The sequence below is a fragment of the Astatotilapia calliptera genome, chromosome 9, assembly GCF_964374335.1.
Source record: "Astatotilapia calliptera chromosome 9, fAstCal68.1, whole genome shotgun sequence".
NCBI classification, from domain to species: Eukaryota; Metazoa; Chordata; class Actinopteri; order Cichliformes; family Cichlidae; genus Astatotilapia; species Astatotilapia calliptera.
In genome coordinates, this window is record NC_137430.1 from 10,459,937 (window position 1) to 10,474,768 (window position 14,832).

Sequence of the window (14,832 nt, forward strand, 5' to 3'; positions counted from 1 at the left end):
GTATAAGATAACAGAAAGAATATATTTAGCCAAAAATACTTAAACATTACAGAAACACTATGATTTAGAAAAATAGTACAACAGAGCAGAAATATTGTGATTTACCAGAGACACTGTGATGAACTATGAATATTGTAATTTTAAATTGAGACTATGTTTTAGCACAAATATTATAATTTGGCAGAAATACTATAATTTAGCAGAAATACTATATTAAGCACAAATCCTATAAAAAGCAGAAATGGTATGATTAAGCACAAAAACTACATTTAGTAGAAATACTTTGTTTTAGCACAAATCCCATAAAAAGCAGAAATACTGTACTATGATTTAGTAGAAAAACTATAATTAATCAGAAATCCTAAATTTAGCAGAAATACTATATTAAGCACAAATACTATGAAAAGCAGAAATAGTATGATTAAGCATAAATACTACATTTAGAAGAAATACTATATTAAGCACAAATCCTATAAAAGCAGAAATAGTATATTAAGCACAAATCTTATAAAATAGCAGAAATAGTTTGATTTAGCACAATAGTAATAAGTTAAACAGAAAAATTGGAAAAGCAAAATGGACAGCTGAAAAAATGCTGAACATGCTGAGGGTCCCTCAAATATACTTGTTAAATGACAAAAATCTGCAAAAAAATTAATTACAGCCACACAATCACAAATATGTAGACATGAGGAAACACACATGCACAGAGAGACCCACACACAAGATCCAATTCAGTCAGCCAGTCTAAATATATTGAATTTAAATCTTAGAATGAGATCATCCCATTAAAAGCCTTTCTCTCTCTCTCTCTCTCTCTCTCTCTCTCTGTCACACACACACACACACACACACACAGGGAGAGAGAAGTAAGTTTCTAGGTCAGCCTGGGAGCTGGTGAATTTGAATCCACCAATCAGAGAGGCTGTGCACTTTTCCCCACCAAAACAGGTGCATCTGTTTACACACGCAGCAGCACAGAGAGACACAGGATTTTTGCAGTCTATTTCTCATAGTGACGACTCCCCTCAAACAAATGACCGTAATTTCCTAACCGTAGGGGCTAGAACGGTCATTCTTACACCGTTTTGTTCAGAAGAGATGGGGGAATCTTCAAGTGTTGACAATTTAATATTAAAATATGAATTTTTAGAGATATATGACATGGATGACTTGTTGACTTAGAAGCCACGAATTCCCCAATATGCAAATTTGAATGCCTGAGACCACATATGTGATTGGCTGGCTGGGAAGCCGTGCAGGCCCTGATTTGTGGGTTTGAATTCCTCAGCCCTCAGATATGATTGGCTGGCTTAGAAGCCACGAAGGCCCCAATATGCAAATTTGAATGCCTCAGGACACTTATTTGATTGGCTGGGAAACTGTGCAGGCCCTGATTTGAAAATTTGAATGTCTCAGTCCTCACAGAGGATTGGCTGCCTGGGGACCTGGCAGAAATATATAGAAATACTATTATTAAGCATAAATACTACATTTAGTAGAAATACTATGTTTTAGCACAAATATTATAAAAAGAAGAAAAACTATAATTTAGCAGAAATACTATATTAAGCACAAATCCTATAAAAAGCAGAAATACTATAATTTAGAACAAATAGTATAAAAAGCAGAAATACTATAATTTAGCAGAAATACTATGTTAAGCACAAATCCTATAAAAAGCAGAAATAGTATAATTTAGCAGAAATACTATGTTAGGCACAAATCCTATAAAAAGCAGAAATACTATAATTTAGCAGAAATACTGTATTTAGCACAAGTACCGAAAAGTACCAGAAATACTATGATTTAGCAGAATAGTAATAACTTATTGAAACACAAATGCACAGAGGGACACACAAACACAGGCTCTAATCCAGTCAACCAGTCTAACTATGTTCAATTTAAATCCTACAATGATATGCTGTCAAATAAGGGCAGGGTCCTCTCTCTCCCACTAAACACACACACACACACACACACACACACACACACACACACACACACACACACACACACACACACACACACACACACACACACACACACATTCCTGTCTTGCATAACGACTGAGGACCGGGTAAGTGCACTATCAAAGTGAGGACCACCATTTCTGCTACACTTGCAGACAAACCTTTGCCACTTTTGAACACTGGGTGGCTCTCTGACACCAAAAATCACCTCAAAATCTTAAAACACTCAAGTAAAAAAAAATCTCATTCTACTATCAGAATGAGGACCTTGTCATTGAGTGCTATTCAGGTGATTTTCCACCAGGGGGTGCTTTGGTGTTCGTTTCTGTCTATATGTTTTTTTCTGTTTGCATTTACTCCTTGACATTTTCTATTTTAGTGCAACCAAATAATGTTAAAGTTAAACAGTCTCAACTTTATACATAAATAGAATAACTAAAAAGTTCTGATAATCTATCAATACAACCCTACATAACAAAAAAGGTAGTATTACATTTCAAATACTGTTGTAGATTTTATTAATAATTACCAAGGAAATTCCCACAATGCTGCAACAAGAGCAAATTCAGTTTATTTCACAATGTAACATCCTTCCAGAGGAATAATAATTGCTATTATAACAATGAAGACAACTATTAAGTCTAATGACTTACAACTAAAATAGTGATCAATAACTTTGATCAGTTTGTTTTGACTTTTGCCAAAAAGAAAAATCAGTAAAGCTTAGGATGGCTACAACTGTACCAGTATGACCTTCCTGCTTCCTACATAATTAAAACCAAAATTAAACTTTTCGCCAATGAACATCAGCACTGAGCAAAGGTGGACACTTTAGGATGTGTTCTAACCATTAAGCCATTAAGAAGGTGAACAACTTAGATGCCTAATGTACTTTAACAGATTATAAAATAAATGAACCAAAAACATCCTGGGCAAAAACCTAGAACTTAAAATCCAAAACGGGTTACCTCAAAAGACACCAGGTAAAGGTATTTTCATCGCCCTCACAGTTCACCACTCCAAAACATAAAGCCAATCAAATTACAATCAGACTCGCAGTTGCTACCAAAGCCGTCAAGTCAGTCACAAACCAAGCATGAGAAGACAAAATTAAATCTTAAATAATGTCTTAACATTATCAAGGTAAACTTATTTTAGAAGAGTTTTTTACAAGCAGACCTTCGATTCAGAGTGACAATCGTGTTGTACACAAAGTTTTTAACATCTTTCCATGAGCGATTAGCTAGGTCTTTTTCCGCTTCTAAGCATTTCATGCAGTGTTCTTTTTTTGGAACTTTACGCTCTGCGACAAATTTTCCCAGCCGTCTTTGCACTGCCGTCTTCTCTGCTTCACTCCATGGCTTCTTGACCTTCGCACGGGGGATCTCTACAAATAACACAAAAGACAACATGGACTGTTAACTTTACAACATGTATGTAACCGTAGTTTTTTTGTTTTTGTTTTGTTTTTGAAATGGGGTTCTGCTTGTGTATATTTACAGAAAATGCCAAACCAAACTGTAGGTTCAACAATTTACTCAACATTTTGTACCCAAGATATGTAGTAAGCACTTTTAAATTAAGTATTTTGAGTTCACAGAAACATGAGATCAGTTATTGAGTAATATACCTACAGAGTGAAACAGCAGCCAATTTACTTTTATACATTTTGTTTTCAAAGGTACATGTTGCATCTAGCCTTTTAAAATAAGATGATAACTAGTTATTATTCCTGTTAAAATCATTCATCATAACAATATTCTTGTAAAAAAAAAAAACTGTCAGACTTTAATAATTTGCTATTGTTTTAAATAAGGCAAATATTTCTGATGTACTAGTAATAAAAAAAACCTGTGCTGTTGGTAGTAGTCCTAATCTAGTTAAGTGACATCACATATTTTAAGTCAATTTTTTTTTTTATTATGAAATACAATTGCTAATATCCTTGACAATGTAACAAATTACCTAGATCATGATTCAGAACCAAACATAACTGATTGACATGATCTTTTCATTTTATCTGAATTTATGCGTTTTATTTGACAAACTGTCACAGTTTTGCGACTGGCGCACAGATACAATACCAAAGAGCAGAATTAAGTTTTGTCTATCATTAGTCATAAGGCCTGTACTACAAAGCACATTCAACACATCAAGGCTATCTTTCCATAATCTGGATTCACTTAACCTGAAAGTGGCGATCTGGATAAGTGGTCACAAAAAGCTTAACCTGCATGGTCGCATGAAAGGGGTGGCATTGTGAGCATCTGTTCACTAATGATTATTGAAAAGCGTACTGGAAACAGAAGCTGATTTTTCAAAAGATAAAAGTATAGTATTAGGCAAATATGAAGATATTAAAACAGACTGCAGCATAACTAAGGGAGGATTCAGGGTCACCTGGTCCAGCCTGAAATATATGCTTTAGCAAAAAGGAAAGTTTGAAGCCTAATGTAGTCTACTCGATGAGCTTTGTTGCTTGTACTTGCCGTTTCTTGCTGTCTTTTCACAAACCTCTCACTGAAAATGATGGTCCATACTGTCAATCTAGTTCACTTTACAAATTTTGATTTTAAAACACAACATCTGTGTGTGTAATTGGTGGAAACTAAAATACGCATTGTAAAAAAAAAATAACATTGAGATAAAGTAGTTGTCTTTAATTGGTAAATCATAGGACCTTAAACAGGTATTTTCTATGATAATATAACAAGACATTTTCAGCCTGCATTTTTTTTTTTAATTCCAGACTTGTGAAATGACCTGCAGAACCCTGCCATGTGTTTTGTAGTGCTGTTCTTGCAAAGTGTGAACTCATGCAACACAGCAGGTTAAACTAGTCACTCACCAGAATAGGTAGCCTAACAAATCATAAATGTAACAATAAAAGTGAAGCAATCATTCTTTCAGCTGAACTCTTTAGGGGTCATCACAGCGGATCATCTCCTCAACCTCCTCCTATACCAGCATCCTCCTCTGTCACACCAACCTTCTGCCTGTCCTCCTTCACATCCATGAACCTCCTCTGAGGTCTTCCTCTTCTCGTCCTGCCTGGCAGTTCCATCATCAACATCCCTTGGCAGCCTCCTCTGCACATGTCCAAACCATCTCAGCCTTGTCTCTCTTTGTCTCCAAACCTCTGACCTGAGCTGTCCCTATGATGTAGTCATTTCTAATCCTGTCCATCCTGGTCATTCCAATGAAAATCGTCATAGCTTTCCTCACTACCATTTTGTAAACCTTTCTTTTCCCTCTTGCTGCTTTCCTTTTATAACACATCACCCCTGACACCCATCTCCACCCCCTCTGAATTCTCCTCTTCAACTTACTGTAAAGCAATACTTAAACATTTTCAATAATTTTTCTAATTACCAACAAAATAATTCTGGATCAATATTATCAAGAGTTTTGTGTTTGTGTAGGCATATATTCTGCCACAAAGAGCAAGACTATAAGGAAATAAATTCATGTCTACAACCTGATTCATATACTGCAAACAGAAAATATCAAATACATTTAAAGCTGAAAACATCTCACCCTTTGCTTTGGCCACTTTGGTTTTTCCCCTTTTCCTCACGGCGAGTGTTACTTCTTTGGTCTCTTCTAAAACAGAAACAGATAAAAAAAAATGGTAGCTGTTATTGTACAATGCAGATTTTACTTGAATAGAATTTAATTAGAATACACAACAGTGTTACTACATTTCAGACAAATGCTTAAACTCACCATTTACATCTGCGAAATGCTGAGAACTATCGTCTTTAAAAAAATAAAAAAATAAATAAATTAATGTGCCACATCGTCCTAATTCACTGATTTTTTTCCTTTCTATTGAATAAATCTGGAAAATCTGACCTTCATCCATCTCACTGCCTCCTCCTTTCTCCTCCTCCTCATTTCCCTGAGGATCACTCTGAGTAGCTGCTATGGGACTTTCACCTGTGACTGACACCAGATGTCAAATATTAGCCATCAAGAGTATGTAAATGGTAATTACTCTTCTTTTATTTAGGATAAATTAAAAAAGCAAAAGGAAAAACCCCCCACTGCACAGCCATTACAAGGTGGCATTTGTATAAAACTACATTTGACAAATGTAACAAAAATTAGAATCTGGGTTGTGGTGATAAACTCGCAGATTTCATGTGTTTTTCAGTCTATTTCTTGCTGTAATAAAGGAGCTCACTATAGAGAGAGTGTACATGATCAAGTGTTATCTTTTGTATAGATTACTGAGCACTGAAGTTGGCCAACAGTGTGTTTATTTGGCTATAACATGCCACCCATTTCCTTTTAACCATTAGGAACTAGAGCTAACAGGCTAACATCAGTGTCTTATATTAGTCAATGTCACATACATAACTCTAGGCAGTTTATCATAAATGCAGCTTATTCATGAGACAGTATACCAACGGCTCTACTAGTGAGCAGGTAACACTTACCACCACTATCAGAACAGCCATCATCACTGCTTGCGAAGACCACATTATTGTCTGCAATGTAAGAAATATTGAAATGATGCAATTTTATGTGGAAATTTGTATAAAGACAGAAGTCTTTAAAATGAAATTACTGTAAAATGTATAACCTAAGCTAATTTCCATTGTCATGAGCTTTAAAATACACAACACTAACAATGTGCCAAAAAACAACAAGCAGTAGATCATGACTAGAAGACTAATCGTATTTTAAAACCAGTGCCCATTTAAATTTAAGATGTGCCAGTCAGGATTCAGACTGAGGTCCTCTAGTAAGGAATTCTACATGTTCTCTCCTGAACTGGAAAAGCTGTTTGTACAAACAGGGATTCAAAGTAACATCCCTTTTCACCTGGAAGCTAATCGTCTCATGAAGCCAAAAACTAAATGCAACCTTAAGGTCACAGAGCAAGTGGGAAACATGTTTAATAAGCATTTACAGATTTGTTTAGGAGTAACACATTTACTGAAATGATCAAGCCAAGATTTATTCTAAACATACCACTGCCATGATGCTGAATTTCTGTCCAAAACTGTTGCTTGATTATATAGATGGTGCTTGTGACCACAAGTTATACACTACATCAAAAATAAAAATCTCAGTGGATCAAACTATCCGTGGCACAAATAAATGCAATAAATGTAAATATATTTGTGATTTGAATATCTGCTCACCATTTCAACCTAACATAATGTTTTCATTTATGAAAAGATACATTGGAAACCAAAAATGTGTTCTGCTGTTGTACTGTAAACAGAAAGGACAAAACAGGAACACCATCAATATAATCAGTCCTATTCATTGTCAATTCATGGTCTTTATTGTCTTAACTGAGCTCATGTATTCACGGTTATAGGTAAAATAAGATGTTATGGCATGACCGTGTTATTGGACTGCAGAAGATTGCACAGGTCTACCACGTAGACACAGGCTGTAAAATAGGGCTGCAAACAAATGTTACTTGCAACAATTTTCTCTATATTAAAACCTACTTTCATCCACCTCTGTGTCTTGTTCCTTCAGTCTGCCTGGGTCTCTTTGACTAGCTGGAGGGCTGGGAGCTGGGGAAATTACACCTATAAAAGATAATGAAATATTAGTAATTGGTAGTCCAAAATTTTGATTAGAGAACAGTGCTAACCACCAACATTCTAAAGTTGGGTATATACTGTGCAATTTTTGGGCAATTTTGAGCCGATTTTTCAGTCATGTGTCCATTTTGGGGATTGGCCCAAGTTTCGCCTTAATCGTGTGTCATCGTCCACTATACATGGGGTAACGAGAAGCAATTAACACCTCACAACCAGCTCCCAATCAAGAGTCGGATGGTTGCAAGAAAATCAAACTTATTTGAATTCCTGTCGCCCCTCGTGAGGGTGTCAACACAGCCTCTCACACTGCGCACGCACAAACACAGAAACGGAAGTGATAAAGACAGAGCAGCACAGCAGTGCAGCGTGTGATCTGGACACAAGCGATGGAGGCACAACTTGCAGAACTTTAGCAAGCTCACCTCAGCCTTTTCAATGTGGCCTCACAAAATTATCACGACCACAACAACCGTGAAAAGAGTTGGATGGACGTTGCTGCTCAATTGCAGCTGCCTGGTCAATGTTTTTCATTAACATTTTAGCAAAGTTGATGGTGGTGGTGGTGGTGTGTGTGTGTCTGCGTGAGTGAAAGACAGAGGGAGGGAGAGCGAGAGACAGATTTGGTGTTATAAGCCTCATGTTATGGATTAGTCAAGTGTAAAACTATTTGACCACACAATACCATTTGCAATTCAATATAGCAGGACAGTGGAAAAAAAAGAAATACTCTATCATACATACCAGCAACAGAAACCTCCAGGGTGCTGAGGTTCTTGCCCCTTAAGGTGCCAGCGCCTCCCTCCATTGCAAACAGAAGCTTGCTTATCTTGGCAATTTGAAAGGTTTTGTCTGTCTGTCTGTAAAAGTCCTGGTGAACTCTGATGTCATGTCCCATGAATCTTGCAACTTGCTCGAGCTCTTGATCATTAAGATCGAGGAGTTGGCAAAGTGTGGCAACTTGTTTTCTTAATTTAGTTGACCTCAGAAGCTCAGGGTTTTCTGCTTTGCTTTGGTTTGCATATTTTCGTAGGCAGTCACATCCACGTATGTGTGTCATCCCACCAGGTCTAGCAAAGAGATAGGGGTTTTCAGCAGGTACACCAGCTGCTTCTCTGTTTTTCACCAACAAATCGATTGACTCCTTCATTCTGTCGCTCAAAAAAACTGGCACTTTCCTGCCTCTCTTCCCCCTGATTTCAATGCGGGTTAATAGCTTGCTTAGCTCTTTTTCTAATGGTGACAAGGTTTCGTAAATGTCTTCATTAATGGGACTTGTTTTTACGTTCTTGTAGGTCTGAAGAGTCAAGCGTGATGCTTCCCCTTCACGTCGCTTGTTAAAGACAATAACCTGTGCCAAAACAGTCTCATTCAGTGCCTTGTATGCTGCCAAATCCATGTGCTGCATTAGACTCTCTCTTGCTTCACCTTCCACGGTACGGAGATGGTCCCTCAGAGCAATCACATTTTTGGTGAGGGGAATGTCATCCGGTTTATTCCACCTCTTTTCTTGTATTGTTTGGTGAGCACTGACAGATACACTGTTCCTCCAGTTTTTGTCCAGAAGTTCCAAGAATTTTTTGGCCTTCTTCTCTGCATAGTCATCATCATTCATAAGAGTCTGTCCAATCAGTACCTCGACTGCGCCTTTAAGACAAAATCCAATTTTGACTGCTGTTGACGGTTTGCCATATTCATTTTTGCCTGGACTAAAGTTTGCAAGATGCTTGGCAACACTGACAACAAACTGGAATTTTGATGGTTTGCACAAATCTTCAAGTACATTCACTGTCCTGTCCATATTTTTTGCAGCTAATATGAGACGGCCAAGCTCCCTCATCCTTTGCGCAATATATTGGTGCTTAGACTTCACACGGCCATGTCTTGCATATAGCGATTCTCCATATTTGCAAATCAGAGAATCACTCCTGATGTGAAAGGACACTTGATCTTGTCGCATGTTGTCAATAATAGTCTGACATCCTTTAGATGAATGTTTTATTGGAAGCAGGCGTGCAGCGTAACCCTGTACTCTAGGATGTCTAGTTTTTGACGCACACAGTTTTTTACTTTTGCATGACAGCGCATGTTTCCATAATGTCTTTTTGATATACATTGCAAAGCAATAAGGGCAAGGTAAATATTCTCCTGCTATGGTTTTATTAGATGGCTGCTTCCATGTTACGACTTGTCCTCTGCCTTTTTGTATCACTTTGGTGTTGTGCTTAAAGTCACCTTTATTGCGAAGTTGTTCTAGAAGATCCTTCCTTTCTTTGGAACCAACAGGGTAGCTAAAGGCATATGCCACATCACTTATCTCTATGTGATTCCTCTCCAGGTGTCTCGATATTTTTGCTTGGGACTTCCCACAGTAAAGACAATAATGTTTTTTGTCCCATACTCGTTTGTTGTCCTCCCTTTTTGTACATGTTTTTACAGTCACTTCTGATTTCCGTTTAGTCCGTTTAGCCTTCTCTTGTGCCTTATGATCATTTCTCTTTCTTTTCCCATATGTTCTGGGTGTCTTTTTAAGAGTCATGTTTCTCAGTTCTTCATTATCACTGTCGCTAGAAACATCAGTGATCTTTAGTGTCTTACTTTGTAGACTGTGGTTGTCCTCATCACTTAAGTCTGAAATTTGACTTGGCACGTATTCAGAGCCTGAACAAATGGAGAAATCCAGCTCAGAGCAATCACTCTCCTCCTGAATAGGTAAAGAGAATAATCATCATGAGAAGAAGTCAATTATAAGGATAGAGTTATGTAATAAAGCTGTAAAACTATCTTCCAAAAGTTGAGACACTGTGTAAAATGCAAGTTAAAATAGAACGCAATGTTTTTCAAAGCCCACATCTTAGTGTATGGGGGTGCATTAGTGCCTATGGAGCTAGTAGCATACAAATGTGGAAACGCATCGTTAGTGCCGAAAGAAAATACAGGTTATAGAGCAACATATGCTCCCATCTAAACTAGAGATGGCACGATACCACTTTTTTATGTCTGATAACGATATCATAAATTTGGATATCTGCCAATACCAATATGAATCAGATAGTGTTTTTTTAATCAATAAAAGTTTTTTTTTTTTAAATATCTTGCTGCATTTTGTATAAGTTCATACTCAAGTTTAAATAAACAACAACACTAAAGCTATTCTGTTATACCTGTACGTAAAAAATACAAAATATTTCATAGTTCAGCAAAACTGATCAATCTAATAAAGTTAAACCTGCACCATCCTCCCTATTCTGGTATTTTAAAGAGTACTTAGCAGAAATATTAAGCAACCTAACTAACAGGAGCAAAAAAAAAAATAAAAAATAAAAAATAATAATAATAATATATATATATATATATATATATATATATATATATATATATATATATATATATATATATATATATTTTAGAGAACCACCCCTCACCCTCCACCTCATGATGCTTAATCGATGTAATCAACTTTAATTTGATGCAGTGTGAAATAAAATGCACAGAAATAAATTATTTTTCAAGAAATATTAAATAGATTCAACATCTTTCTTCAACAGAATTGCAGACTGCACAGATGGTTCCCAAAGGAAAAAGTACTATAGCTTACTAGGGTATATTAGACTTAATAGTTACTTAATAACTATAACTATATAACTTAATAGTTATTGTTAGTTATAAAGTAATGGACTTCTATATATTTTACATCAGATTAAAACTTTGGGTGTAAGATTCAGATATTTATTAAAAGCTCGACATTTTAAATGAGAATAAGAAAGAAAAGTATGTCTTTGTGCCCCCTTTTCCCTGTTCATGCCCTATCGGCCCCCCTGGCTAAACTTTGCTAGATTCGCCCCTGCACAGTTACCAGCGGTCAGCTACGTAGAAAAGAATCCTGGTCTAGAAAGTAATATTAAATAAATTCTAACAACAGATTATCAAGCTTAAACGTGCTTCTGTTATTCAGCCGCTGGTTTCCTCTTTCTGGTGCAAAGTGGGCCAAAAACAAACAAGAGAGACGGACTCGCCACAGAAAAGCCAATCAGCTGATCATTGATCAGTTTCATGATTGAAGTAGCAGCAGGAGAGAGAGAGAGGCAGTCGCTCCATATATCGGTTGTTAAGCTTAATGTGGGAATGCTTTACAAACATTCAGAGATGAACTTAAACACTTGCTTTACTTCTCTCTGGGATCACTTCCTCGGAGATGAAATGCCGGACACAGCCGCTCTATCACGTGACGCACACTGCTCCGACGTGCTACAGTTATGAGCTGAGTTACGCCGTGTCGCAAGTTTTGTGAGATGCTTTTTTGATATTTAATGGATCGGATTACATTTTTTATTTCTCTCCGATATCCGATCCAGTAATTTACATCAGTATCGGACCGATACCGATACGTAACATCGGATCGGTCCATCTCTAATCTAAACATCATCTTTTTCAGGGAAGGCCTTGGATATTTCAGGAAAACAATTGTAAATCGCATAGTGCATGTATTATAATGGCATTGTGTCATACTCCAATACTCTGAGTGCTGAAATAACCAGCCTGCAGTCAAAACCGTTCACCTACTCATAACATTTGGAGCATCATGAAACGAAAAATGCGACAAAGGCGGCCCAGGGCTGTTAAGCAGGTAAAATCTTACGTCAGACAAGAATGTGACAACATTGCTCTCCTTAAAGTCCAGCAACTGGTCTCCTCAGATCCCCGATGTTTACAATGTTGTAAAAACGAAAAGAGAAAATTCACAGTGGGAAACAAGGCCCTGTCTTAACTTTTCTGAGACATGGTACTACCATCACATTCAAAATGATCCCATAATTTTCTTAAAATGGAACAATTTCTCAGTTTCAATTGAAATGTTTTACATGTCTTACTGTTAATAAAATGTGGGTTTATGAGATTTGAAAAACATTGAATTCAGTTTTGATTTACATTCTACACTGCATCCCTTCTTTTATAGACATGAGGCTGTAAAAGAATAATGAACTAAAATGAGACTGATTACTACCGTATGCTGACACCCTTTATTGCATGTAAACTACTTTTTTTTTTTTAAGTCAAACTAGTGGCATATAACAAACATGACTTTTTGTTTTCATTCCACAAAGTTATTGTATAAGAAAAGCTGCTAAGAAGATACACTCAAATACTGTTTGAGATAGAAATAACATCTAGAAATGTATTTGAAAAGACATCACATTTCTGGATACATATCCAATGTTCAAGGTTAAAGCTGACCTGAAACACTACATACATTAAGGCTAGATGACACTATGGAGGCCCACTCTTAAAAAAAAAAAAATATCTCCGATTGAACACTGTCAGTGAAGCTCGTTATAAAAAAACAAGCGTTTACAGCATGTTTATTTCCATCTTGGCTGAGTTCAGACTATGAGGTCACTGGGTTGGTTGGTTGGATGGATGCTGATAACAGTTCTACCCTACATTAGTTTATGTTAGCTAACTAGGGACAGAAAGAATAACTAAAAATAAAAGGAAGTCTAAGAGGGATCACTTTGTAACCCTGGCTGCAGCAATGATTTTATGTTAAAAACCAAGTTAAGACTGTCAACTTTCACTTTTAGTCTCGAAGTGCTTTGTCATTGTTTGCTAGCTGTACTGAAACATAAGAATTCACCTGTTAACTGTAGTGCTCGAGTTTAGAAAGGTGACGCTTAAAAGGTGGCACATCTAAAACGTATTCCCACAGCAGAGAATCTATATCACACTTAAAATATGCTGTAAATAAAAGAATCAGTGAAAACGGGGGCTTCCAGTCTATTTTAAACAGAAACTCTGAATCTAACCTGCTTCCAACCAGATGATGTGTTCATCATGTTTAAAAAAAGATAAAAAAATATGCTGTTTGACTTTAACATTCCTGCATACGATTCAGTAACAATTATTAAAGACTACTTGTTCAAATATTTGATAAAAAAGGCACATACCTGTGTTTGGCTTGCTGCCATGGCTTTTTCAACCTAATACCAAAGACAAAATCCAAAGTTACTTCTCAGTTACATTTACGTAATAACGGCTTAGAGGTGATACAGCACAACTGCACCAACATTTTTCTTAGTCTTCAGCAAGCAGGAAAAGCAGTTCATTTAATGCAGCCCATTACCCATCTCTAACATATAACTGGACTACACTGTGCTTTCCACCATTTCCACCTCCTTTTTCCTTTTCATTTATTTACTGAAGCTCACCTCAATAAGGCTACATTTTGCTTAACAGTGAGCTCTCATGCAGGTGAACCTGATGTACAAACTATGACCTGCACATACCATATATTTCCAAACGTGCTCCAACATTTTCGGAGACGTCTGTGACCCGCCAGCTCCATAGCAGACAGCGAGGTCGAGGATCACTAGAGCTGGCGAGAACAGCGGACTCCCGGCACATCGTTTTCACCCCCCCCCCCCCCGCGATCTTTTCGCTACTCAGGTTAAACAAACCCCAAAACCCAGCAGCTGTCTATTGTATTGAGTGTACACTAAAATAAAAATAAAAGCGTTCTAACATCTCACCTGCTTCTTTTTATTAGGGCATACGTGTACACTATTCTTATTAATAGAGATTTCGCTACTGAGGTTAAACATGATATATAAGTCACTTAGATCACTTCTAAATGTTAATGTTTGGGGTTTTTTTCAGTGTTTTATTTGTTAGCGAGTAAATCGGTTTAGCTGAGATTAAAGTTATTAGATTAGATAAAATAAAACTTTATTAATCTCCCGGGTGGGTTCCTCCTTGGTTTTTACACAGCTGACTAAACGTCAAACAGAAAACAGATTAAACAGAAGTATGAGACAGTCGAGAATTTACGCCAGTGTCCTGTTATATTTTAGATAGCAAGAAGCAGACGGCTGAGTTTATTAAACTCCACCGAGACAGCGGCGACGCTAATCTGAAGACTAGACCGTCCAATTTCACGGCCGTTTACTTCCGGCCGACCCGACCTCCTGAGGACACGGGCAACGTAGACCGCGAAGGCCGGGTCCTCAGGAAGATGCAGCCCATGAATTTGGACACAGCTACTAATATTTTTCAACGCTGTTGTGCTTTTTTGAAATGGAAACTCCTCCTTAAATAAATGTCCGTGATTAAGGGAAAAGGACACCAGTTTTGGATTCAGCACCCCCAAAAACATCAAATTTGCCAAAAATATCCCATGCTGCTGAATTTCTTTTCTTTTAATTTGAAGTTGTGTAATTATCAGTTTTCTTGCTAGCAAGCTGCTATTAACTGAGACGAACTTCATGCATCGTTCAAGTTGAAAAAATTAAACCTGA

At 37.0% G+C, this 14,832-nt stretch overlaps 1 protein-coding gene across 2 annotated transcripts; it reads right to left on the reverse strand.

Annotated features, from left to right (window-relative positions):
* Window positions 1–2,474: 2,474 nt before the first annotated feature.
* On the reverse strand, window positions 2,475–14,319 carry LOC113014914 (uncharacterized). Of its 2 annotated transcripts, XM_080305933.1 has the most exons (8): window positions 13,486–14,319; window positions 8,285–10,244; window positions 7,445–7,528; window positions 6,416–6,466; window positions 5,829–5,918; window positions 5,700–5,732; window positions 5,511–5,576; window positions 2,475–3,360 (listed from the first exon to the last, which is right to left on the reverse strand). In XM_080305933.1, the coding sequence occupies exons 1-8, from the start codon at window positions 13,504–13,506 to the stop codon at window positions 3,128–3,130; spliced, it is 2,538 nt and encodes an 845-aa protein (XP_080162059.1). In that variant the 5' UTR covers window positions 13,507–14,319; the 3' UTR covers window positions 2,475–3,127. The 2 variants fall into 2 exon arrangements, with proteins under 2 accessions (XP_080162059.1, XP_080162058.1); XM_080305932.1 differs by having other exon boundaries at window positions 5,700–5,918; window positions 13,486–14,317.
* Window positions 14,320–14,832: the final 513 nt, after the last annotated feature.

Excerpts from the sequence above, each read along its gene's own strand:
- LOC113014914 (XM_080305932.1), bottom strand. The coding sequence starts at position 13,506 with ATGGCAGCAAGCCAAACACAG. Across the intron at positions 6,467-7,444 it reads AGACACAGAGGTGGATGAAA|ACAATAATGTGGTCTTCGCA; the intron begins GTAGGTTTTAAT and ends CTTACATTGCAG. Across the intron at positions 5,919-6,415 it reads TGGCTGTTCTGATAGTGGTG|TCACAGGTGAAAGTCCCATA; the intron begins GTAAGTGTTACC and ends ATCTGGTGTCAG.